This window comes from Thamnophis sirtalis, unplaced genomic scaffold (assembly GCF_051295495.1).
Source record: "Thamnophis sirtalis isolate CommonGarterSnake01/CBP01778 unplaced genomic scaffold, rThaSir2_p1.2 scaffold_3, whole genome shotgun sequence".
Lineage (NCBI taxonomy): Eukaryota > Metazoa > Chordata > Lepidosauria > Squamata > Natricidae > Thamnophis > Thamnophis sirtalis.
This window is the reverse complement of record NW_028261383.1, coordinates 106623500-106649543: the sequence shown is the minus strand read 5'-3', so window position 1 is coordinate 106649543 and position 26044 is coordinate 106623500. Positions and strand designations below refer to the sequence as shown.

The following is a 26044-nucleotide window of genomic DNA, read 5'->3' as shown; positions in this document are numbered from 1 at the left end:
AAACATTTCTGGCTGCTGGGGGGAGGGCTGGGGGAGGACATATTCGCCCTCCCCAGGCTTCAGGAAAGCTTCCAGAGCCTGGGGAGGGGTACATGCGCATGTGCTGTGCAGTCTTGCACGCAAGGGTGGTGGGGTCTCACATGCATGCACATGGGATGGGAGAGTGAGTAGGCACACATGCACTCAGTAAGAAAAAGTTTCGCCATCACTGTTATATAGTGTATATCAGAGGTGGTGACCCTCAGAGCTGTATGCAACGAAATTTAATTTTAATGTATGCCAATTAGTGTACATTCAAAGTGACAAAGTTGCTATTCTGCTCTACTCTACTCCAGTGTTTCTCAACCTTGGCAACTTGAAGATGTCTGGACTTCAACTCCCAGAATTCCCCAGCCAGAATGCTGGCTGGGGAATTCTGGGAGTTGAAGTCCAGACATCTTCAAGTTGCCAAGGTTGAGAAACACTGCTCTACTCTCTTTACCAGGAAACTGACTACCTCAAGGTAGATGCTGGACAGGTGCGAGTCTTTTGTTTCCTGCAAGACTTAAATTGTTTCGCAGTTTGTCATAAGACAATCGTTTTGTCTCGTGCATTATAATTTCCCATAATTAATTTGCAGCCGTTTTTTTTTTTTTTAAATCCAAAAATCTCGTCTTGGGCACCAGGCGGCCACGAATCCTCCAAAAGGAAAGCAACGGGAGGGGGGGGGGGACACGTTCCAACGCGACTCAATAGGGGGCGCCCAAAGGCGCTGGAGGGAGCTTCGACGCGCTTTATTCCTCGGCTCCTCTCTCGCTCACTTTCTCTCGCCTTGGCGTCAACAGTGAGTTCTGGTTCCGGTTCCGGTTGCGGCTAGCTTGTGGTTCGTGAGAATGGCAATGCAAGCGGCGGAGTGGGTAGAGCGGCTGCAGCGCCAGGTCAGAGGCTTCCCCGGGTGGGTTGGGCGCGGTTTCGGGGGAAAGACAAGAGAGAAGCCGGGAACGGTCCTCGCTCTTCTCCGAAGACGCGCAGGAGAGCCACTTTTTCTCTCTGCTGGCTGGGCTTCCGCTGGGGACGCGTGGCAATGCTTGGAGCTTGCGCTTGGGGCTTTTCTCCTTTTGTCTTTTCGGAGTCTCCCTTTCGCCCTTTTCAAAGGCGTTTACTTTTATATCCTTGGCCGGGCTTAAAGCGGGGCCGTGAAATGAATTTCCTACAGGCGAAGGTTGAACAGGGAGGGGAGCGCAACCTTTGTTCTCTGCTCGACTACGTTGTGCCAGGCGAGAGATGGCAAAGCGGAGACAGGCTTCAATTAAAAGTGTTTTAAATTTTGCATATTTTGTCAGTGGAGAATAAGTTCCTTCTTGACTGGCAAAAAAGAATAATATATGGCAAGTCTAGGGAAAAAGAACTAATAAAAGCAGATTATCTGCTGTCTCACCTCTTTCTATCTTAGTTTGTAGACATCTGTATTTTCGTTTTCATTTTCTTAAAATTAAAGCTGCTAGAGACTGTTCGAAGTTAAAGCGGCACTGAAAAAGAGACATGATCATTTTTCACACTTATGACTGTTACATGCTCATGTGATTTACATTTGGATGCTTGACAATTGACTCACATTTATGACGGTTGCAATGTCCCAGAGTCATGTGATCCCATTTTTGCAACCTTCTGACAAGCAAAGTCAATGGGGAAGCCAGATTCACTTAACAACCATGTTACTAATTTAATAACTGCAGAAATGGGAGCCAAGGTGGCGCAGTGGTTAAATGCAGCACTGCAGGCTGACTGCTAGATCAGCAGTTCAACGGTTCAAATCTCACCGGCTCAGGGTTGACTCAGCCTTCCATCCTTCCGAGGTGGGTAAAATGAGGACCCGGATTGTTGTTGGGGGCAATATGCTGACCCTGTAAACCGCTTAGAGAGGCCTGAAAGGCCTATGAAACGGTATATAAGTCTACTGTTATTGTTATTATTGCTATTGCTAAATTCACTTAGCAAATGTTCCAAGAAAAATTGTAAAATGAGGCAAAACTCACTTGACAAATTTCTCACTTAGCCACATCAATTTTGGGCTCAATTATGGTCTTAAGTTGAGGACTATCTGTATTTGCTGCCCAAAACATCAAATAAGTTAGTTCTTTTATGGGACGAATTTAGTTGTTTGATGAAAAAAATGTATAGTAAAAACTGAATGTGTTGTTATACACTCTATCAATTTATCCTTAGTTTTTACAAGTCTATGGCAAGGTTGATATTTCCATACAGCAAAGGAAAGGATGTCAGAAGCTAAAGTATTCTGCACTTGGTTATCATAAACTGAATTGCATGATTTTTTCTGTGTAATGAAATGTTTTCTCCCTTTCCTGTTTTGCTTTTCTCATTTTGTTTTCTTTTTATATTAAAGCAATAAAATATTGCAAATAAATTCCTACTTTTCCAGCAATCTGGAAAAGAAAAACCAAAATAATTCCTATCAAGACTGAAAAATAGTGAGATGGATAGCAGCATATACGTTTAATGAATAAAATAAAAATTATAAAAATTAAATGAGAAAACTTATGACATCCCTCTCAGTGAACTTTTCACATAAAGGTGACAATTGTTAGCAGCTTCTTTCTTTGCTATTGTGACAATTGTACTTAGCCTTTCAAACATATCAGTGCACTCATCTTTTCTTATAATAATTTTTATTGTATGAATATGGAAGAAGGTTATTTCCATAATTCATGACATGAAAGCTTGATTAAAAATTGCACATGTTTGAATTGTAGAAACCTATTTCAAAAAGCTATTCCTTCAGTAAGCTTAGTATTACCATATCTTTCGGAGTATAAGACACACCGAAGTATAAGACGCACCAAGATTTTGAAGAGACAAGTTAAAAAAAAGTTTTTGTACGCTGCATACCTCCCCAAAATGGCCTGTTTTTCGCAAAAACGGCCCCATTTTATTTTTAAAAAAGGCATGAATAGCCTTTAGGAGGCTTCTGGAGTGCACCTGAGGGGTGGGGGTGCGGGCCAAAATTAGCAAAAAAAAGGGCATGCATAGCCTTTAGGAGGCTTTCAGAGTGCTCCTGGGGGCTGGGGGGCAATATTGAGCGAAAAACAGCATGTTTTTCCCAGCCCCCAGGAGCACTCTGAAAGCCTCCTAAAGACTATGAACAGCCACTTTGGTGAAGGGGCAGGGTTTCAGGAGGCAAAAACAGTATTCAATATATAAAACGCACCCAGATTTTTAGCCTCTTTTTTGAGAGAAAAAGGTGTGTCTTATACTCCGAAAAATATCGTAGATTGATTTTTAAAATTCAAGGATGCAAAAAGATACAGATTAATAGATGACTGAAATCAGCAATATTAATTTACTATATATGTTTTTGTAAGGTATATAACGTTCCATACATGGTGAAGAAATTAGAGTGGTACGCTTATTTAATTGTAAGAAATAAACTCTAGAATTGAAAAAAATCATTGTTGCTTTTTAGGAAAGAGAAATAAAGGTTTTGACTGCTGAAATAGATCATTTGAAAAACTACGGATGCTTGGGAGCTTCACCAACCTTGGAAGAATTGCGGGAAGAAAATGCAAAATTAAAATATCGCTTAAATATCCTGCAAAAGGTATGATTTTGACCTTTTTGACAGCAAACATTGTAAATAAGGAAAATTGACATTTCTACAGATCTGAAAGAATTATTTTTATGAAAATCATGAGCATGTGTGCTTCTAAACTGCTGGAGAGGTTTCCAGAACTGAAGGGACCACTGTGTCAAAGCTAAATGAATTGAAAATAGAAGACATTGCATCCGTAAATGGTTAGTTCACAGTAATAACATAGAAAACCGATGGTGGGAAAAGACACAGTAATTCATGAAGTCTGCTCTCTTGAGTTTTTTGTTTTTGTTTAAAGTTAAGAAAAGGTTAATTGGATTGGGACAAAATTGAGCACCACACCCAGAGGAGAAAATGAAAACAGAAAGGTTGTGCAAGAAGAATTGCAGTGGAAATTAACTCTAGTTCAAGAACTGCAAGGAATTTTCTCTCTTGATGTACAGTAGATATAAAAAGCCTACACACTCCTGTTAAAATGCCAGATTTTTGAGATGTAAAAAATCATACCAAAATAAATCATTCAGAATTTTTTCTACCTTTCATATAACTTTATAAGCTGTACAATTCAATTAAAAAAACTGAAAACTTTTAGGGGAAAAATAACAATAAAACTATAATGTGGCTGCATAAAGGTGCACACCTTTAAACTGATACTTTATTGAAACACCTTTTGATTTTATGACAGCATTCAGTCTTTTGGGGTAGAAGCCTTATCAGTATGTTACATCTTGCCTTTGGAATCTGTCCACTCTTCCTTGCAAAAGCACTGCAAATCTGTCAGATTGGAAGGCATATCCTAGGTTATCCCACAGATTTTCAATTGCATTCAGGGCAGGGCTCTGGCCATTCCAAAACTTTAATCATCTTCTGGTGAAGTCATTCTTTTGTTGATTTGTAGATATGCTTTGGGTCATTATAGGTGAAATTCATCTTCAGCTTTAGTAGAGGCCTGATGATTTTGTGCCAAAATTGACCAATATTTCGAACTGTTCATAATTCCTTCTACCTTGACTGAAGTCCAGTTCCAGCTGAAGAAAAGCAGCCCCATAGCATGATGCTGCCACCTCCATGTTTAGTTGTGATACAGTGTACATTTGATGATGCACAATGTTATTTTTGTGTGCCAAACATAATTTTTGGAATTATGGCAAAAAAAATTCAATCTCGGTCTCATCAGACCATAATACATTGAAGGGACACCCAATTCTTGATGATGTCATTGTTATGCCACTTATTGATGATTGTGTTCATTGTGTTCCATGGTTCAATGCTTAGAATTTTTTTGTATTCTTTTGATTGATCCAGCAATGAGATCCCTTAGATACTTTCTAAGTTCTTTGCAGACCATGGCTTTTTCTATAAGAGGCAACTGAGTAAATGTCAGAAAAATCCTAATAGAACAGCTGAACTTTATATATGCTTGATCAGAGTCATTTCAATTGATGGTATGTGTGTCCTGACAATTTTGAATGTGACTGGTTAATTCTGAACACAGCCACCCTAAGGGGGTGTACACACTTTTGCAACCACATTACTATATGTTTTTATTGTTTATTTTCCCACTCCCCCAAGAGTTCAGGGTTTTTAAATTGAACTGTACAGCTTATATGGTATATTAAAGATGGAGAAAATTCTGAAGTGATTTATTTTGGACTGATTTTTTACATCTAAAAACCTGGTATTTTACAGGGGTGTGTAGGTAGACTATCCACTATGTTGCTATTCTTAGAAATGCACTTATAGTATAAGAATTTTCCAAATAAAAAGTTTGCATAGTTATGCACATATTCTCTCTCCCCTCTCCCTCCCCTCTCACACACACGGAGGGAGAGAGAGAACCAACCAATCTATCAGAATTGTTTCGACGAGGGGTGACACATCATGTAACAATTGAACTTTTTCGTTCTTTCTAATTCAGAAACATAAATGTGTGCGTTCGTGCGTGTATAGATGTATGGATGTATGGATGTATGTATACATCCATCCATCTCAAATCATTTGTGGAATTCTAATTTGAAAAGATGGAAAATGAATAAATAGGACTTTCTTATTATGTTTATAATTTGAAATTGCATTTTGAATTTTTAGCTCCATGGAACTATACTTTCCTATCTATTTGAATTCATTATTAACTAATTTTATTTTGTATTCCTATTTAGAGCCTTCAGGAGGAAAAACGTAGAGAAAAATTCAAAGGCATGATTAATATCAATCACAGGATTCAGGAAATTTTTAAGGCAGCTATCAAAGCTGCGTATCCTGATTTAGAAAACCCACCATTGGCAGTAACACCAAGTCAACAGTCCAGGTTTGGTGATTACCAGTGCAACAGTGCTATGAGCATATCTCAGGTAATTCATAGTATGTGTACTTTTCATAGATCTTTATTGCTGCATCTCAAACAGATAAGATTATCACAATATACTACCATGCTGCAATTTGAGTGTGCAATTAGACAATTGATCTGCTCTTATTAGACAGTTATTTTTCCATAGATCTGTCATATATTATTAAACCTTTGAATTGTGGCAATGCTTTTAAATAACTTGAAAAAGTGTAGTCATGTGAATCGCATGGTATAGTGATATTATTTTGGACTTCAGGACTTCTCAAAATTTGGTTTGGTGATTATATAACTAAAAAACAAATATTTTAGTGGAAACTGTCAAGCTGTTTGCAAGTTTTTATTCTAACTGTTCCTGCATCTTCTTTTTTGTGCAATTTAAAGCAGATAACTTAGTAATAATATGTACTGAAAGAAAAGCAGAAGTGACAAAGGACAAGATCAACAATCTAGCAATTAAAAAAACAGTAATAAAAATTAGGAGAGTCCTTTAGGCCAAAAGTTTTAAACGTAGTGAAAGGTGAGCAAAGATGTGCAACATCGTTCTGCGAATTGAGTTAAAGATCATATTTATTGTTACAAATAAATGTGGTTATGACTTCTGTAAGATATTTATATAGATGATTTATTTATATAATAAATGTTTCGAAATGAACTATTGCTTTTTCCCCTTACAGTCTTGGTCTGAAAATTTCTAAGTACAGTCTATTGTACAATGCAAAATAGTTAAACATACATTTGAGTGCTATAATAAATAGCAATATAAATCTTCACACATATATAACTCACGCTATTGCTTCTGAGAGTAAGTAATATTAGGCAAAGAGCAGGAAAAATACAAAGAGCAGTTGACAAGTTAAGGAAGAAAAAATAAACGTAACTAAATGTAGTTTACACAAAGACCACTCACTATAAGACTTGCGAATCATGTTTGCCTTCAGACTCCCGTATATCAAATTATTTTGTTCTTCTAACTTCTCAATTCTTTTAGAATGTCATAAATGCCATCCAGTCATTTTCTTAGTATTTCAAATTTTTCTTTTTACCATTTCCTTTCCCCCCCACATCCCATTCAACTTTTTGTTCATAATTTTGTTTGGGATTTGATCCTCATTTATCTCTATTGAGCAAAGCTCCTCAGGATAATTATTTCACACTAGTCTTGCATTTGTATTCAACACGTATTCATTCTTGATCTGATCTTTTCTCATTTTACCACATGTGCTTCTTAAAGTCACTATTCCTTCTACATATTTTTATGTTTCTGTGATATCCAACATTATATAACAAAATGGATGGAAGCAGCTGACTTAAACTTATTTACATCCTTTGACAAACATTCCTTGCAAACATTCAGTCCCTGAGTACCTTGCAGACACATTCTTCACTAACTGTATTCCATATCCTAACATTTATCCACTTTTACATAAATACATTTGATCTTGGTCTTTTCCCACTTATGTACCACTTACAACTATTCACTCAGTTTTCTCTTTTAAACACAACAGTGATCTTTGATAAATTAATTTTTGTCCTTGCATCATAAAAATCTATTTAAATTTACTGAAAACAACTCAGGTTCTTAACCAGTATCATAGGTTTGTCAGCTTACAAAAATACATGCATACTCATATTTCTTACCAACATAGTGGTAATATCACCACAAGCATACATTGTAAATCTTTCCACTATTACACAACCAAAGAGACATCACATATTTCTCTCTCTCTCTCTTACTGCTCATTCGCATCTCTTTTACTCTTTGAAATAGTATGAGAGGTTGCATCATTAGATTCAAGAAGAATAAATGGTGAACATGCATGGCTGCATGAATGAAAAGAAATGTGTCTATGAAAGTAGAGAAAAATGAAAGGCATAAAATATTTGGGTGAAAGCAGTTTAGTCTTGTATAGTTGAATATATGCAGGAAAGTGAAGAAATAGGTTTAATTATAAATGCAAGGGCCTAAACATATTGTACATAACAAAATACACATAGAATAGAATAAAGTAGAATATTCTTGATTGGCCAAGTGTGATTTGATCCGGTCCATAAACTCCTAGTGTACATGTAAACAATAAAGTGATAAATCATAAGATACTGATAGGAGAATGTAGTAGAAAAAATGAGGAAGATGACAAGATAATAGCAGTATAGCTCTTCTACATCTTTAGGCATAAAGGACCCAGATTGTGGGGGCAATATGCCGACTCTGTAAACCGCTTAGAGGGGGCTGAAAGCCCTATAAAGTGGTATATAAGTCTAACTGCTATTGCTATAAGACAGTGCTATGAGAGTTAGGTGTTTAGCAGAGTGATGACATGGATGAAAAAATCATTGTGTCAAGTTGTTTTGGCCTGTAGTGCCCTATAATAGCATCCTGAGGGGAGAAAGTTGAAATTCAACTTAAACGGTGAAACTAATATATGAGATAGACTCATTACATGCAAAGCAAGATAGTTCAAGCCATGATTTGTCAGACGTTGTGATGATTATGGCTTACAGCTCATGAAAACCCCAAATCCACAATCTCAGAAAATTAGAATATTGGGAAAAGGTGCAATATTCTAGGCTCAAAAGTGTCCCACTCTAATCAGCTAATTAATCCATAACACCTGCAAAGGGTTCCTGAGCCTTTAAATGGTCTCTCAGTCTGGTTCAGTAGGAATCACAATCATGGGAAAGACTGCTGACCATGACACCCTCCATAAGGAGGGAAAGCCTCAAAAGGTAATTGCAAAAGAAGTTGGATGTTCCCAAAGTGCTGTATCAAAGCACATTAATAGAAAGTTATGTGGAAGGGAAACGTGTGGAAGAAAAAGGTACACAAGCAGCAGGGATGACCGCAGCCTGGAGAGGATTGTCAGGAAAAGGCCATTCAAAAGTGTTGGGGACTTTGACAAGGAGTGGACTGAGACTGGAGTCAGTGTATCAATAGCCATCCCACACACACAGACGGATCCTGGACATGAGCTTCAAATGTCGTATTCCTCTTGTCAAGCCGCTCCTGAACAACAAACAACGTCAGAAGCGTCTTACCTGGGCTAAAGAAAAACAGACCTGGTCTGTTGCTCAGTGGTCCAAAGTCCTCTTTTCTGATGAGAGCAACTTTTGCATCTCATTTGGAAACCAAGGACCCAGAGTATGGAGGAAGAATGGAGAGGCACACATTGCAAGATGCTTGAAGTCCAGTGTGAAGTTTCCACAATCTGTGTTGATTTGGGGAGCCATGTCATCTGCTGGTGTTGGTTCACTGTGTTTCATTAAGTCCAGGGTCAACGCAGCCATCTACCAGGAGATTTTGGAGCACTTCATGCTTCCTTCTGCAAATGAGCTTTATGGGGATGCTGACTTCATTTTCCAGCAGGACTTGGCACCTGCCCACACTGCCCAAAGCACCAAAACCTGGTTCAATGACCTTGGGATTACTGTGCTTGATTGGTCAGCAAACTCACCTGACCTGAACCCCATAGAGAATCTATGGGGCATTGCCAAGAGGAAGATGAGAGACACGATACTGAACAATGCAGAAGAGCTGAAGGCCGCTATTGAAGCATCCTGATCTTCCATAACTCCTCAGCAGTGCCACATGCCGATAGCTTCCATGCCACGCTGCATTGAGGTAGTAATTGTTGCAAAAGGGGCCCAAACCAAGTATTGAGTACATATGCATGCTTATACTTTTCAGAGGTCCTATATTGTTCTGTGTACGATCCTTGTTTTATTGATTGCATGAAATATTCTAATTTTCTGAGATTGTGGATTTGGGGTTTTCATGAGCTGTAAACCATAATCATAATTATAACAAATCACAGCTTGAACTATCTTGCTTTGCATGTAATGGATATATCTCATATATTAGTTTCACCTTGCGTTACTGAAATAAATGAACTTTTGCACGATATTCTAATTTTTTGAGTTTTACCTGTACATACATATGTATATACCTACACCCTAACATATGAATACATATAAATATTAATCACTGCTCATCTTGAATACATAGCGGAAATAGGAAGCTTGAGAATTTGCAAGGTTGATACGGTATCACTTATATGTGGTATGAGAAGCCTGTTCATGTGCTTGTGTGCAAAGGATTATTATTTATGATGAAAGAATAATATAATCAGTGAAGGATACTTTTATTTACTTCATTTAATTCACCCTCTATTATTTATTTCCATGCCCTTTAGCTTTTACTATTAGGGCCTATAGATAACAGTTTTGGTTAACCAAAGCTTCAATGGAATGGTTTTAGTAAAAATAAGAAAGAACATGTTAGATTTCCATTCTCCATTGGAGTTATGCCATATGCAATTTTCCTACTAATCATAAAGGGACAATAATTAACCATTTTGGCCAATGTGCCACAAGCCAACATGCTCTTGTTTACATCCCACTAGCTGGGATGTTTATATATTCCTAATATATTCATCCACATGGGTACAATTTTTGCAATGTTCTATCATCAATTAAATCAGTGCATGTTCACAGTGTAACTCACACTGTTTTCTTAATTGCCTAGAAAAGTAGTTGGATAGCTTGTCAAAGTGGCTTGGCACTAATCTCATTGATACATGTCAGCCATCAGATTCTCTGCATGAATGTGTTGGAGTAAATGAACCACATTTTTTTTTTAAAAAAGAGCTCATTAGTACTGAGATTGGAAGCCGTCCAACTCAACACAAACTTGCAATGCCTTTTAGAGAATATAGTTTGACTGTTGTTTTACTCCAAGGAAACAGTGGCTAGCTGTCTTGTCCAATATGGGTTTTTGTTCTCAAAATAGGCATGGGCAGAAGTGGATGGTGGACTGTTTCCACCAATTGCATATGCTTTTGAACTCTTCCTAGGTCATATTTGAGATGTGATGCTATTGGAACTTTTTTCCTCAAATTTTGCAAAAGTTATATTTGCTTCACTGATTACTTTCATATATTGGAATTATTCTGATGAACAGACAAACTTTCTGAGTACTTGATACATTTTAAAATTTATCATTTTAAAAGGATTCCTTTCCTTTTGCCTCTTGTGCTAACTATAAAAGTAAATTTACCAGCAGATTATCATAGCCAGAGTAAAAACAGTTTATTTTTTTTCTCATTCTGATTTCAGTCATTCAAAATAAACATATTCTTATATGAGGTGATATTAAGTTTTAGGATCTAGATGTATCATACACTTTTCATTTAACTTCACATTGATACAGAACAAAAATTCTAGAGGGATGTATGTGTATGTAAGAGAGGTATGTATCTGTTAGCCACTTTGATTTTTTTTTTCTAAACCCCTCGGTTGACTTTCATTCACAATATAACATTCTAGTAAGTGGAAAGACAAACATGATTCTGATAATTCTTTCTACCTTAATAATTAATAATCAAATACATAGATGTACTTCAGAGTATATTCTGAGGAATCAATCAATGCATATGAAATAATCTAAAGAGTTAATTTGTTAGAAGGGAACAGTCCAAAAATGAAAGTGTAGAATCAGACCTTTGGATCAAGTAAACATTTAGCTTTTGGCCTAAATAGTAGATATTTCCTTTCTTTTTAAATGTCCCACAGTTAACTATAATAACACATACATTTTTGAGATGTGGCCTTGAGATGGAAGCTGAACTGATTTGGTTTAGACATATCAAAATAGAATCACAGTTATTTGCTATCCTTGGCTTCAGATTCTTAAAAGTATGTATAAATGACTCTGTGTCCTTAGATATTTGGGGCATTATTTTTTTAAACTTGTCGATTCCAAGCAGGTTTTTTATAAAATAAGAAGGTATATTATCTTTGTCAAAGCAGGTTAAATGATAGATCTGTAGGATATTGACCATGGCATTGTGTGCCTGACTGTGTTTCCAGTCAATAAGCAATTACACTGACTCCTTTCCTTATTTTCAGCTACTGCTCAAGACTAAGGAGCAAAAAGTAAGCCCAAGAGATATTGCTGACAAGATTGCCAGAAATATTCCAGACAATGAATGCATTGAGAAAATTGAAATCGCTGGACCTGGTAGAGTTACTCTATATTTAATATAAGTAGAAACAGAATTTGCTAGCAATGTATATTATAATAGAATTAAGTTGACAGTATCATGTTCTGGCACTTGCTGAACATGCTTCTTCCTCCTCATAACTAATTATTGAGTAAGCCTATTAATAGAAGAGTGTATGTATCTGGTATAAGTATGCATAGCTTTTTTGGCATAAACTTTCATTTGTGTTGAACTGAATATTTATATTGTGATTACAAATATTACACTAATCTGCCTTGTCTACAAATATTGTGCTAATTTGCTGCAAAAGACTTTCTTTATAAAGAAAACAGATGTGGATATGTATTTATGTTCTTGATGACCATTTTAATTTTGATGACTTTAAAGGTTTCATCAATGTACACTTGAAGAAAGATTTTGTATCCAGACAGCTGAGCAGTGTACTAATGAATGGAGTTCAACCACCTGCTGCTGGTGAAAGAAAAAAGGTGACCAGTAAATGGCTGTTGGTATCTTATCTTACCCGACAAGTTCATTTTGGCTTTGCCAAAAATGAATGTTTTTTTTTTAATATTTAGTTTTCTTTGAACCTCTGTACAAACTCTTTCATAACGATGAAACAGGTCTTTCATAGTATTCCAGGAAAGAGAGCGAATGACAGTAAAACCAGCTCATGCTTATAAGCATAGAAGAATATCTGTGACCTTCTTTAGATTTTGATCCAGATTGATAATACAAGCTTCCAAAAATTTTGTCCTTTTAAATATAGAAATTGGTTATTTTCCTTTCAAAGGAACATTTGTATAAAACACAAATAACTTATATAGAACCTGAACATACAGTATTTATTTCATGTGTTTGATTTTTATCCCACTGTTTTTTATAGATAAATCAAGGTGGCAAACATACATAATTCTCCTCTGATTTTCCTCACAAGGATAACCTTGTGAAGGAATTGGTCTCAGAGAGGATGATTGGTCCAACGTCACTCAAGACGGCTTTTATGCCCAGGGCAGGACTAGGACTCTCAGTCTCCTGGTTTCTAGGCCAGCACCTTAATCACAACATCAAACAAGTTTTATATGTTATTAGTGCATACATGGACTCCACAGATAATGGAGTGGGTGTGGGTGTATAGATATATATAGATATATTTTCTATATGTAGTAAACATGTAGACCAGTATACAATTATATTCATTCTTCATTCACAATATCTGGATTCCATAATATAGCTTAAAAATATATATTACATGCCATGTTTCTCTGAAAACATGACCCACCCCAATAATAAGCCGAACCCTAATTTTCAGGGAGTGGCCCTAATATTACCATTACCCCGAAAATAAGCCCGAGGTAGTGGGCATGGGCAGCATAAGTGGCAGCATGGGTGTGGGTGGGCAACACTAACAGTGCGTCCACGGCACATCCAACTCACCGAATCTCGCCTGCTGCACCTCAAAGAAAGTAAGACCGCATCAAAAATAAACCCAAATGTTTTCTGAGAAATATGGTATTTTTACACCAATTGTGTTCAAAATGTTTAGACTTTTTTTTTCATTTTTTATTCCATATAAAAAGGTGGTGATTGATTTCTCTTCCCCAAATATTGCAAAAGAGATGCACGTTGGACATCTGAGATCAACTATAATTGGGGACAGTATGTGTCGTCTTTTCGAATTCATGGGCCATGATGTTCTAAGGTACGTCATGTAGTATATTTGTGGGCATGCTCATAACGTATTTAGAGATATAGTGCTTCTCTTTCTGTGAAGGAGCCACACTTGACTTTCAATAATTTGTATGACACAAATGTATCAAAGAAATGCTAGAATTTCTCTGCCTTGCAACCAACTATGTTAATTAAGCAATAAGCCCACTGGAAATACTATTGTAATTACTTATCTGGCACGGTATTTTAGGCCAAAACACAGCAGACCTCTAGATGAACCCTTTCAGTTAGATTAACTGAAATAGTGTTTTCCTATGTAAAGGTTACCTGTATTTACACTTGGTTTATTTTTCTTGTTATCCAGATTGAATCATTTAGGAGATTGGGGCACCCAGTTTGGGATGCTTATTGCTCATCTGCAAGATAAATTTCCAGATTACCTCACTGTTTCTCCACCCATAGGAGATCTCCAAGCTTTTTATAAGGTATTGTATCCACAATATTTGTTCCCGTTATTACAATTGCTTACAAAATGCTTGATGTTTTGCACGGTATTGAAAAGTATGTTTGTTTTTCATTGTCATTAATCCTTAATATAGATTGTTTTTGTAAGATTTTTTTTTATATTGAAAGGGATCACTACAGACCATTACATAAGAATCAATGTTTCAGTAATATTGCAAATGTTTATTCAGAGCTTTTACTACATGCTATTCTTAATTAGAATAAAAATAGTATGTTTAAAGATGAATCAGTTAGTTTAATCCTTTAAGAAAAACTGAAGTTACAGTCATCATCTACATGTGTAATGTTGTTAAAGAATGACAAAACAAAATCAGTCAAATAATAGTTAATAGCATCGACAGCCTATTTCTGGGGATTACATGAGGAAGTAGGATGGGATACTAGACTAAAATCTCCTAAAATCAATAGGATATAGGAGGATGTTTATAACCATCTAGACTACATAAACATTTTTCTATCAAAGAGGGATTGATGGGATGAATCCAAGAACACGTGATTGTATCCTTGCATGATGGGTGTTACTGTCAGGGGTAAAAGAGAGAGCGTTCTTTCCACTCCTGACGAAATTGTCCCTGAACACACACGATTTTGCTACACCCAAACAAAAGTAATCATTGAGCAAGGAGTTTGAAAAGACAATGTCTGCATAGCTGCCTGTTTTCAGACACTAAATCAACTCTTTTTAAAATTAGGTGCACTTAGATTGCTTAAGAACCTGCAATTTTTCATTTCTAAGCATTGGGGTGGGGGGTGGTGGGGGGTTAATTCCAGTGAGAGCAGATTTTTATTCTCCACTTCTTTATAGAAGAAAACCTATCATGTCAGCAATTGAAGATTATGCAGATTAATAGCACAGAAAATTTCCCATGGACACTCCGATTCACATACAGTAAACTCATATGTGAGCGAGGATACCCAATTTCTCTTCAGTGTTAGAGCTGTAACTTCCTAGTGTGCTTAGTTTCTGCATATGTTAAAACAAACTGAAAAGATCAAACAGTTAAAATTGCTGAAATTGCAATTGAGGTAGTTATGTTTATTAATTTGAAATTTAATTAATGTTGCCTTTTTATCTACTCTAAACATTAATGCTGCTATGAATACTTTGATTGGATTCCATTTAATGCATATTCTTTAACCTAGGAATCAAAAAGAAGGTTTGACACTGAGGAAGAGTTTAAGAAGCATGCATATCACTGTGTGGTCCTATTGCAGAGCAAAAGTCCAGACATCATTAAAGCTTGGAATCTCATTTGTGATGTATCCCGAAAAGGTGATTTTTGAAATTTTGATGGGTTTGCATTGGCTCCTTTTGAGCATTTTCTTAGAAAAAGACTTTTTTTAAAACAGTGTTACTTGAAATTATTTCTTTAGAACACTGCTGAAGTATAAGAATTTTGAATGTACCATTTAGGATGGAAAATTTTGAAAAGTGGATCTAAAGTTGCTCCTCTGTGAGACCAAGATCAAGTCTGTAATATGAAACTTTCCAATGTTTTGGGTCTCCTAACTACTAACATATTACAGCATGAAGAAAAAAATGGAGGGAGTCATCTCCATAAAGAATGTCCTGAAACAGATTTCTGTCCACTGTTGTTCAACAACAGTTTAGGAATTTATCACTGTAATTTGCATGGGGAAGTTTATAGTAGTTGACTTTAATGCCTAGTTTCTTTTTTATACAATTTTATTTGTAGGAAGCTCTCAAGTATGTGAAATTTTCAGTTTTTTTCCTTGCTTACCTTTTTTGAATGTTTAACATCATGCTATATGTCAGTGACGATTCTCAGTTATCCAGGTAGAGTTGTCTGGAAATTACCGTATTTATCGGCGTATAACACGCAGTTTTAAAACTAAAATTGCAAGCTTAAACCCTGCCTGCGTGTTATACGCCGATACTGCGTGTTATACGCCGGGTCCCAAACTGCCTGCTCCAGCTGATTCACCGGCGCCCATGATACTCATAGAAGTGCAGCATCCATTTCATGGCAGCGTCGGCGGCTCTCCAGCTACCCTGCCTGATATAACCCCTACCTTGCAGCAGTGGCGGCAGCTCTCCAGCCACCTGCTGTTCGCTTTAACCCCATCATTGAACAAGCGGCGGCTGGAGAGCCGCCCGCTGCCTGATTTAACCCCATCCTAGCAGCAGCGGCTCGCAGCGGCCAGAGAGCCGCCCGCTGCCTGTATTTTTTCTCCATCATTGCGGGTGCTTACCTTCCCGCCCGCCTGCTCTCTGGTCCCAAGTGTACACGCCGGCATTCTCCCAATCAGCTGTGAGTCCGCAGCCGCCCGCGCTGCTGTTTTAAAGGCTGCTCCTCAGGACCCTCCGAGACCACCGTACTTCTGACGAGTGACGTCCCTGACGTTACGCTGAGGACGTTACTCGTCAGCGCAATTAAAGAGTAACCTGAGTCTGCTAGCGACACAGGCCAGGTACTGTGGTGAAAACAAAAACATATAGAAATAGGGGTTTATGTGGGGGGGGCTTGTTATGTGGCGCAGGGGGAAAGAGTATGTGATATGGGGGGTGGGGTTATATGGTACAGGTGGTATCAGGACTATGTGGTACAGGGGGATTAGGTTGTACAGGTGGATCTGGGGGGGGGGATTAGGTGGTACAGGGGGATCAGAGGGGGGAAAATGATGTGACAGAAGAGGGTGGGGAAGTAATTCATGTTCTAATGTTATAAATTTTAATCCAACATTAAGTTCCGAGCTTCCAAGTCATTTATTTTTAATGAAAAAATTTTTTACTCAAATTTTTGTGTTAAAATGGGGAATGCGTGTTATACGCCGGTGCGTGTTATACGCCGATAAATACGGTAAGTCATGCCAACTGAACTTTCCTTTTTGGTTTGAAACATTTTGCTGCTTATCCCTTGACTCAATGCCCAGTTAACATGATGTTGGAAATTATGAACCTACATTGAATACTGATAAAAACCAACAGTCAGCTTCAGATTTGTTTACCTGAAGGTTCATTAAGCCAGTTAGAATTACCTATGAGAGGAGAGGATACCTCTTTAATTATTATTAATTATTAAACTGATGACAAAGCCCTTGGTAAATTTCAAGGTGAACCCAGCGTTTTAACATTGCTCCTTTTCCATATAATTTGCTGCTGTTTTATTCTAATCACTAGATTTTCAACTTAAGTATCTTAAATTCTTCACTGCTATGTGCTTAGATTTTTTTCTCCTCTTCTTGATCAGAATTCCAAAAGATCTATGACTGCTTGGATGTTTCCATCATAGACAGAGGAGAATCATACTACCAAGATAGGATGCATGAAATTGTGAAGGAGCTTGACGAACGAGGTAACATATCTCTGTTGTAATTGGAAGTGAAATACTGCAGCTGAAATATGTTTAAAATGATAAGCCATTTAATATATGTTTCAGACCTTCAAGAAAGGTTGCTTTTATTTAAAAAATGTTTTATTATACCTAATCAGTAAACTTAACTAGGTACCATTACCCTGAAATTCAAAATTACTTTATTTTTCTCTCAGTTATCTAGGTTTGGAGAAGTAATATACAACTTTAGTTAACTGATTGTACCCTGACACAAGGCAAGATTATCAAATCTTCTTTGTAGCATCTTTTCAGATAGAAATTGTGGCAAGCCAAATATAAGGATGACACCAAATACCATGCAATATTTTTTTCAATATATTTATAGCCATATATAAGTTCACTGATACAAGAACCAAAAGAAAATGTTCTTTAATTAAGACAATCCTTGTACATGCACATTTTGGATAGCTAGTACAAAGAGAAGATCCGACAGGTAAAAAGGATCAGTTAATGCATGAGTGATCATATGGAGAGTCTTTCTTTATTGGTCAATTTCTGAGATACTGTAGCTCTTCTTCGATAAGATGTTTCTTCAATGTTATGTTATTTCCAGTTTACTCTTCAGTTGGGCAGCTGTCAAATATGTATGATACTATTTCGTATCCTCTGGTCTGGAAAGAAAGCATCACATTGCAGCTTGCTGACAGTAAAATCGGACAGGATCTTTGACTTCTGATTGATTCCTTTTGGTATCCTGGTTGTTAATAAATTTCCATAATAAATGTAAATATCTCCAATGCATGATAAACCAATGTTGTTTGGGACACATTGTTAATATAAGAATGTTCTATCTTCAGACAATATGTCCTTATCTATTTGAAGTGTTGCTAGTTTCCAATTGTTGCCATACCATCTCTTAAAATTGTTCACTAACTAAAAACTAAATCCTTCATTTACTCATTAAGATAGCTATCTATAGCTTAATGCCATGATTAACTAGATATTTTAATATAGACCACCTAAATTCAACACACAATCAGGTTAGCTTTCAAATTACACACTTTAGAATACTGAAGGTTGATAGAAAGTATTTTCCATAATTCTTTCATTGTGTTTCATCTCTTTCTGAATTAAAGAAGTTGTTTTTTTTTTTTCTTACATTTAACAGGAGTCCAGTAACTAATAATATCATTGCTTCCTATGTTTTAGATATATGGCTTCAACTAACAGAATTTGTTGTGTTAGGAAGGCTAAATTTATAATCTGGAAATATTTAATAGTGGGTGATTCTTTTGTGAATGATTAATAATATCTATAGGGTTCTGATTGCTGGAAAACAGACATTAAATCAGCCTACTCAAAATAGAAAGTAAAAGATGTTACATTTGGGAAGATAAATTGCACAAATTTTTCTTGATTAGGTTTGGAGCAAAGCCTTATGGTGAGAACAGGATGACAGTTAAACTGAGTCCAAAACCATTTTGCTATATTGTCCTCTGATTCTTCTTTAAAAATTTCAGGCAACTGGACATTTTGTTTTTCCTCCTTTAATCAACCTCTGAAATCAGAAGTTAAGCCCACGTCAAGAGATAATTACCATTGTTGCATTGGAATTGGCAGGTGTAGAAATTGTAAACATTTGACTCCATTGTATGCCTATCTGCTTGGCTTGGAGTATGGCTGTATGACAAGTTCTGTTTGTAAATCTTCATTGAACTGGCTTTTATTTATACATTTTTTGGTATATCAAAAAAGTAGATTTGCTTCCCAAACTTTAATATAATTTTCCATCTGTTTTTGCATAGTTACTAGTGATGAATTTTCTATCTTTAGGGTTTCTACAAATGGATGATGGCCGGAAGATTGTATTTATTCCAGGATGTTCTGTTCCTTTGACAATTGTGAAGTCTGATGGGGGTTTCACATATGATACATCAGACTTGGCAGCAATAAAGCAGAGGATTTTTGAAGAAAAAGCTGATTATATAATTTATGTGGTAGACAGTGGGCAGGTGAGCTTCTCTGAGTGTTTTCTGTTTCATAAAATGTTTCACTGGTGGACATTGATGTGATCCAAAGCAGATCTAGATGTACTATTCATTTAATACTCACTCCCTCCCTCCCTCATTAGTTCCTGTAACTTTTTTGTCTGTTATTTTTACCCATTGACATCAACAGCCCATTAAACAAATGTATGGAGAAACATAAAATACAGTCAGCTATGCTTAACTGATTAATGTTCTTTCCGTGAACAAAAAGATTGATCTATCTGATCATTTTGAGTATTGAACCCTACTGTGAGGCTGGTTCCTTCCTTGGTTCTCAGGACAGTTGATCCCATTGCCTTCTCCGAAACAAGGCACACTTTATTAGAAACATTTTTAGACCTCATATTAACAATTTCTACTTTAATCCTGCTTTGTTTTACAGTCTGTTCACTTACAAACAGTATTTGCAGCAGCTCAGATGATTGGCTGGTACGACCCCAAAGTGACCAAAGTAATTCATGCTCCTTTTGGAGTGGTATTGGGAGAAGACAAGTAAGTGTACAAAGTATTTTCTTTTGGGGGGGGTGGGGGTGGGGGTGGGAGGTATGTGTATGTTCCTTGAGTCTGTTTTGACTCTTAGTGACTATCTAGACATATCCTTGCAGTTTTCTTGCCAGCAATTTCAGAAGTAGTTTACCATTAGTTTCTTAGAATAACTGAGATCACCCAGCTAGCATTACACCTAGCGTAGGATTAGAACTCAGAACTTAATTGTTTCTAGCCTTAATCACTATACTAAACTCTTCTTCAGTATGCCTTAAGATAAATTCTATTGTTAATCTCACTGGAGGATTGAATGCTTATTTAAAGTTAATTCAATAGAGGAAAAAAATTCTATTGATTTGGACAATCAATTGGCAATATTCATGTTGAAGGCAGTTTTAGGAAATAAACTGTTTAGATCAAATATTCATGTTTTTGAATTGGATGCTTTTGAAGCTGCTCCTTTTTCTGAGCTACTGCCTGGAAATAAAGGCAGTATCAATCTGGTTCAGGGATGTCAAACTTAAGGTACGGGGGCCAGATCTGACCCGCGGAGCCGCCATGGAAACAGCGAAGGACCAGCCCCCAGTGCCTCTTCCAGCGAAAACAGAACTTTGGAGGGCTGCGTGCAGAGCACTTAGGACATGATTGATGTTGAGCTGGCCCCTCAAGGTCAAACACAACCCTGATGCGGCCCTCAATGAAATTGAGTTTGACACCTCTTGGTCTAGATGGACTCTGTATAAGACTTTCCTTTGAAAAAAATTTTTGTAATACACACATCGACCTTTTTTTTTTTTTTTTGTATTTCTGAACAGTTCCAGCATCACTTGTGACATGTAGTTTGTCTTGTTTTTTTGAAGCATATTCTTGCAGAATGGTTAGAATAAGATTTGGTTGAACATTCTGCAGCTTTACCTTGAACTATAATACTGAATGTATGTATTTGTGCATAGTGCAAAAACAGCTACGTAGACATCTCTTTTGATCTGCATGTTGTAATTAAATTGTTTATATTGGAAATAAGAATCCTCTTCATCCATCTACACAATTTTATGAGTATGACTAATCAAACCTTCATTAACTAAAGTAACAAGTTAAGCAATATATTTGTTTTAGTTTGGAAAGACACCTTTTCTTTTCCCTCACCCAGATTTTTATTACTAACTCTTGTCACTTCTTTATTTTATTCTTCTATTTTATATTTGTATTAATGTTAATCAGAGATTCACCATCTGAGTCATGTAGAGCCGTATGAGGCCCAGAACCTTTGTGTGTGGAGCCCTTTCATTTGCTGTTAAATTATTGTTTTATTTCAGTCACATTTTTTAAAAAATAATTCATTAATTAGTTAAATTTATTTGCTGCCTATCTTGCTTTGAGATTTTGGGGCCTCATGTGGTGGCTTAAAATTTACACTGTAAATTATATGAGAACTAACTACAGTAATTAATTAAAATAATTTTATTACACTAGCGTCAATGAAATGAAATGGGAAACCTACTGTTTCAGGAATGGAAGACTCCAGAAGGTTTTGGATCAGGATCAGTATGGTCCAGGGGATGAAGATTCCATTCCTCCTCTCGACCATACTGATTCTGGCCTAAAACAAGCTTGTTTTGGTCAAAAGCATCAATAATGCTTTCACGGGATTAACTTGGAACCATGGTGGCAGTGTCATGTGGTATTAGAATGCAGGAGTTCGATCCTGACCGGCTCAAGGTCGACTCAGCTTTCCATCCTTCCGAGGTCGGTAAAATGAGGACCCAGATTGTTGGGGGCAATATGCTGACTCTGTAAACCTTTCAGAGAGCACTAGTAAAGCACTACATAGTTGCATATAAGTCGTCATGTTTTTGCTGTTACTAACTTCTGGAAAACTACCAAACCATGCTTTAACTAGCTAGACCAGTTGCTAGAGAAAAGACATATCTTACCCCTAAAATGGAATTACTATTATAGGCATATAATAATAAGCCTTATCTTTTTAGAAGTGCAGGGAGAGTTTTGATTCCTAGCATACCTCATTAAGACAAATTGTGACATTAATTGAAAAACGTGTTCCTTCCCAAAATTAATTATAATATTCCCATATTGAAACTAAAATTCAGCTTTAATTAATCCTCTTAGTTTGAATCTGTGTATTCACACTGAAATAAAATTTATATTCTTTAAAACCCATTCATTTTTTAATATATTACCTGTCACTATTGATGCAAAGAGTGTTTGAGATGTCACTTTCATGGTATGAAAGCAGCATATGTTTAAATTTGGAATGTAACTTATTTAAAATGAGATACCATTTCAGGAAAGTAATTTTTTTTACTCTTTGCTATAAGAAAAAAGTTCAAAACACGTTCTGGGGATACAGTACGACTGATTGATCTTCTTGAAGAGGGACTGAAGCGATCAATGGATAAACTAAAGGAGAAGGAAAGAGATAAGGTAATGGATTTTTTTGTCTTGAATCCAACGTAGTGATTTTGTTTCTTCTGCTATCTTGTTCTATACTTTGTATTTCTTTTTCTTTTAATTTACTGGAATTTTCTGTTTTGCTAATTATATTAGTTTGATTAGCAATGAACATCGTATTAAGATATCCCATCTTGGATACTGTTTCATAGTGCTTAAAGCTATCATTGATGTTTAAATGGGTAGAGAAGATACTCTAGGGGAATTCATACATTGAGATTAATTTTTGCTCTGGTCTATAGGCTCTTGTATTATCTTAGCTTTCCAGCAGATGGCAGAACAACATAGAATGAAGAATAGATAAGACTTTTGTATTGATTGTATTGGGGTAGGCAGGGGGATGTAATTTCACTGCTAAGAAATGCTTTGTAACTTACCACAATTAGAATGGTCACTATAACTTTCTTTGGTGACCTCAAATTCATATATAAATAAAGCTTATGCCAACATCATTTACTTTTAGAGAATTATTTTAAGCCAGTTGTAGAGCTGAGCTAAATTGTGTTGTAAATGTGAAGACTGCAAACTTTGAGCAATAGTGTCTTCAAATTGTAGCTAGAAATGATAGAAGATTGTTTATTTATGAGGTGTCATTTGATTCTACTTGACCGGTTCTTAAAGCAATATGGTTTATCTAATTTTTTCAAACCTTTATAGTTGTATAAGACTGACATACTGTTTTATTTGGTCGATCCTTTGTGTATTTATCTTGCTGGTCATTGATGGTAATTAAAAAAAATTCATTCATTTGTTTGAAAAATGTTTTATTTTTCTTAACAGGTTCTTACAGCTGAAGAATTAAAGGCAGCGCAGATCTCAGTTGCTTTTGGTTGCATTAAATATGCAGACCTGTCTCATCACAGAATAAATGATTATATTTTCTCTTTTGATAAGATGCTTGATGATAGAGGAAATACTGCTGCTTATTTACTTTATGCCTTCACTCGAATCAGGTAGATATTATGCCAAGTTCTTTTATTTTTCAAGTTATAATGCATGATAATATATAATATAATATGGACCATTAATGTCTTTCTCTACATTTTAAAAAAAACTTTGGCTAATAATCATTTTTAGAACACCGAGGCTATGCTGATATGTACTGAACTAGCTAATTTGTTCACTATAAAAATGGTATTTAACTGTCAGTATGTTTAATACTCTTGATTTCACAATCTATAGCTATGGACATACATCACAAATTATTTTAATGCTCAAAGAAGCCAGAAAAAAATAAACATTTAACTTTAAAATTTAAGCATTAAAAGCAATGTACAGCCCATTCAGCAATGTATTTTTCTTTAAGGGCAAGACTTAGTAATTTAATAAGGTAATCTTGAATATACTTGCACGGCATACATAGTGATAGGAGCAAAAATACATATTATGGTTCTGCGATTGGGGTTCAGTAGGAAAGAGCTGCTGAGACATGTGTTGAACCCGCTGGGACCTCCTTCAATCAAATATGTCTTTTCCTGTTCAATTGGCACAGTCTAAGGAAAATATGTGGCTTATTTTAAGGAATTTTTGGTATGTATTAATGAGATCTTGCATAAGAACTAAAGAGGATTCAGGTGTGGTTGCTCCATACCTTATTCCCAGTTATTTTTATAGAGCAATTGATGCTTAAAGTGGCTGATGTGACTTATATTGGTTTTACATTGACTCAGGACTTCTCAGGTATGAAAGATCAGTTCAACTTGTGAAAGTTAAATTAAATTGTTTGATTGCCCAATGCAAAGCTATAGTCTCAACTAAGATCAGCACCTGGTTTGTGTTAGCTAAGGGTCAACAGCTGTGGACAGGGATTGGACTTACTTCTCTTGTGGTTATGTAAGGATTCTGGAGTGATCCTTCTTTTCACTCCATCCCTGGGTTCTGAGATCCCTTCTTCTACAGGACTTATAGCATTTTCAAAGTGCAACTTTCAAGACGGAATTCTGTATTTAAGAAGCAGGTATTTCTAACAATATTGTTGAAATAATGCATAATAGCTAGCCATCCTTTTGGGATAAGTCACTAATTTTGGTACGTCTTTGTTCTTGCGGCGCATAATCTTTTGGGGGGCAGTCCGGATGGAGATGTTTTTCTGGAGATCTAATCTAAGGTTTATTTCTGTGACAGATCTATAGCAAGAGTGGCTAATATCAATGAGGATAAACTACAAAAGGCAGCTGGAACAACAGAGATAATATTGGATCATGAAAAAGAATGGAAACTAGGCAAATGCATTTTGAGGTTTCCTGAGATCATCCAAAAGTGCTTAGATGACCTTTTACTGCACACACTCTGCGACTATCTCTATGAGCTAGCCACCACATTTACTGAATTCTATGATAACTGTTATTGTGTGGAAAAAGACAGACAAACTGGTGAGTTACTTTAGTGTTTTGAAAGTAAAGTTGGAACAGTTGTGTGAAGATTATTAAAGTCCCAAAGTATTGACAACTCAATAAGAAATACAAAGATCTGTGAAAAACTTGCCTTTCAAACCAGGTTGGATGGAACCTCAATCATTAGAACCTATGAGACTCTTTGTACTAAATATATTTTCAATTTTCTATTTTAAAAAGGCTATAAAATATGGCAAATAAAATTATTAATGCTTTGAAATAAGGATTATTTATCTGCCATGATTGTGAAATAAATATATGGTTGGATAAGCTGAACTTAAATTATAGTTGTATTGGATCTCTTAGGAATGCAAAGGTTTGGAAAGAATCATCACAAAAATAAAGTACTACAGATAGTCCTTGACTTACGACCACAATTGAGCCCAAAGTTTCTATTGCCAAATTAAATAGCTAAGAAAGTTTTTCCCTATTTTACAACCTTTTTTGCCAGAGTTGTAAAGAGAATCACTGCAATTGTTAAGTTAGTAACATGGTTGTTAAGTGAATCTGGATTTCTCATAAACTTAGCTTGTCAGAATGTTGCAAGAAGAAATCACATGACCCCGGGACACTGCAACCATCATAAATATATGCCAGTTGCCAAGCATCTGAATTTTGATCACCTGACCATGAGGCTGCTGCACCAGTCATAAGTCACTTTTTTCTGTGGTATAACTTTGAATGGTCACTAAAAGAATGGTTGTAAGTCAGGGACTACCTGTAGAACATCTGTTCATAAACTTAATTTGTGATAGATTAAGAGAAACTGATTATAACTTCATAATGTGTTCTTGAATCTGTAAAAGAGGCAAAATATGTATTAATTTCTGAAATGGCTGCATCTAATATTTATTTTTGTGCTGTGTCTGTTTTGTATCTAGGTGAAATAGTGAATGTGAACATGTGGCGAATGCTCCTGTGTGAAGCAACAGCTGCTGTGATGGCCAAAGGTTTTGATATCTTGGGAATCAAGCCTGTCCAAAAAATGTAATTAAAACGACTTTTATAACTGTTAGAAGCAAAGGATAAACAGTTTCTTTTTTCCTTGCCAGGGTTAGAACTTAATAAAAACAACAGATGCTCAGATTGGATTTTGTCTTTCTTATCAGGCCAGAAATGCTTGCAATTGTGTTTCACCAAGTTATATGTAGAGACAATCTCTGTGCATTTTAAAATTTGCATAAATTTAAAGTTCACATAAAATTTGAATTGCAGTACGAAAAC

At 36.2% G+C, this 26044-nt stretch overlaps 1 protein-coding gene across 2 annotated transcripts; it reads left to right on the top strand.

Annotated features, from left to right (window-relative positions):
• Positions 1 to 803: 803 nt before the first annotated feature.
• RARS1 (arginyl-tRNA synthetase 1) lies at positions 804 to 25906 on the top strand. Of its 2 annotated transcripts, none has more exons than XM_014064096.2 (15): positions 804 to 917; positions 3461 to 3595; positions 5746 to 5937; positions 11838 to 11949; positions 12320 to 12420; positions 13513 to 13634; positions 13968 to 14088; positions 15272 to 15401; positions 17341 to 17445; positions 19258 to 19436; positions 19855 to 19964; positions 22295 to 22400; positions 23208 to 23380; positions 24552 to 24799; positions 25702 to 25906. In XM_014064096.2, the coding sequence occupies exons 1-15, from the start codon at positions 873 to 875 to the stop codon at positions 25809 to 25811; spliced, it is 1989 nt and encodes a 662-aa protein (XP_013919571.2). In that variant the 5' UTR covers positions 804 to 872; the 3' UTR covers positions 25812 to 25906. The 2 variants fall into 2 exon arrangements, with proteins under 2 accessions (XP_013919571.2, XP_013919572.2); XM_014064097.2 differs by having other exon boundaries at positions 849 to 934.
• The last annotated feature ends 138 nt before the right edge of the window (positions 25907 to 26044 follow it).

Excerpts from the sequence above, each read along its gene's own strand:
- RARS1 (XM_014064096.2), top strand. The coding sequence starts at position 873 with ATGGCAATGCAAGCGGCGGAGTGGGTAGAGCGGCTGCAGCGCCAG. Across the intron at positions 5,938-11,837 it reads GTGCTATGAGCATATCTCAG|CTACTGCTCAAGACTAAGGA; the intron begins GTAATTCATAGT and ends CCTTATTTTCAG. Across the intron at positions 14,089-15,271 it reads ATCTCCAAGCTTTTTATAAG|GAATCAAAAAGAAGGTTTGA; the intron begins GTATTGTATCCA and ends TCTTTAACCTAG.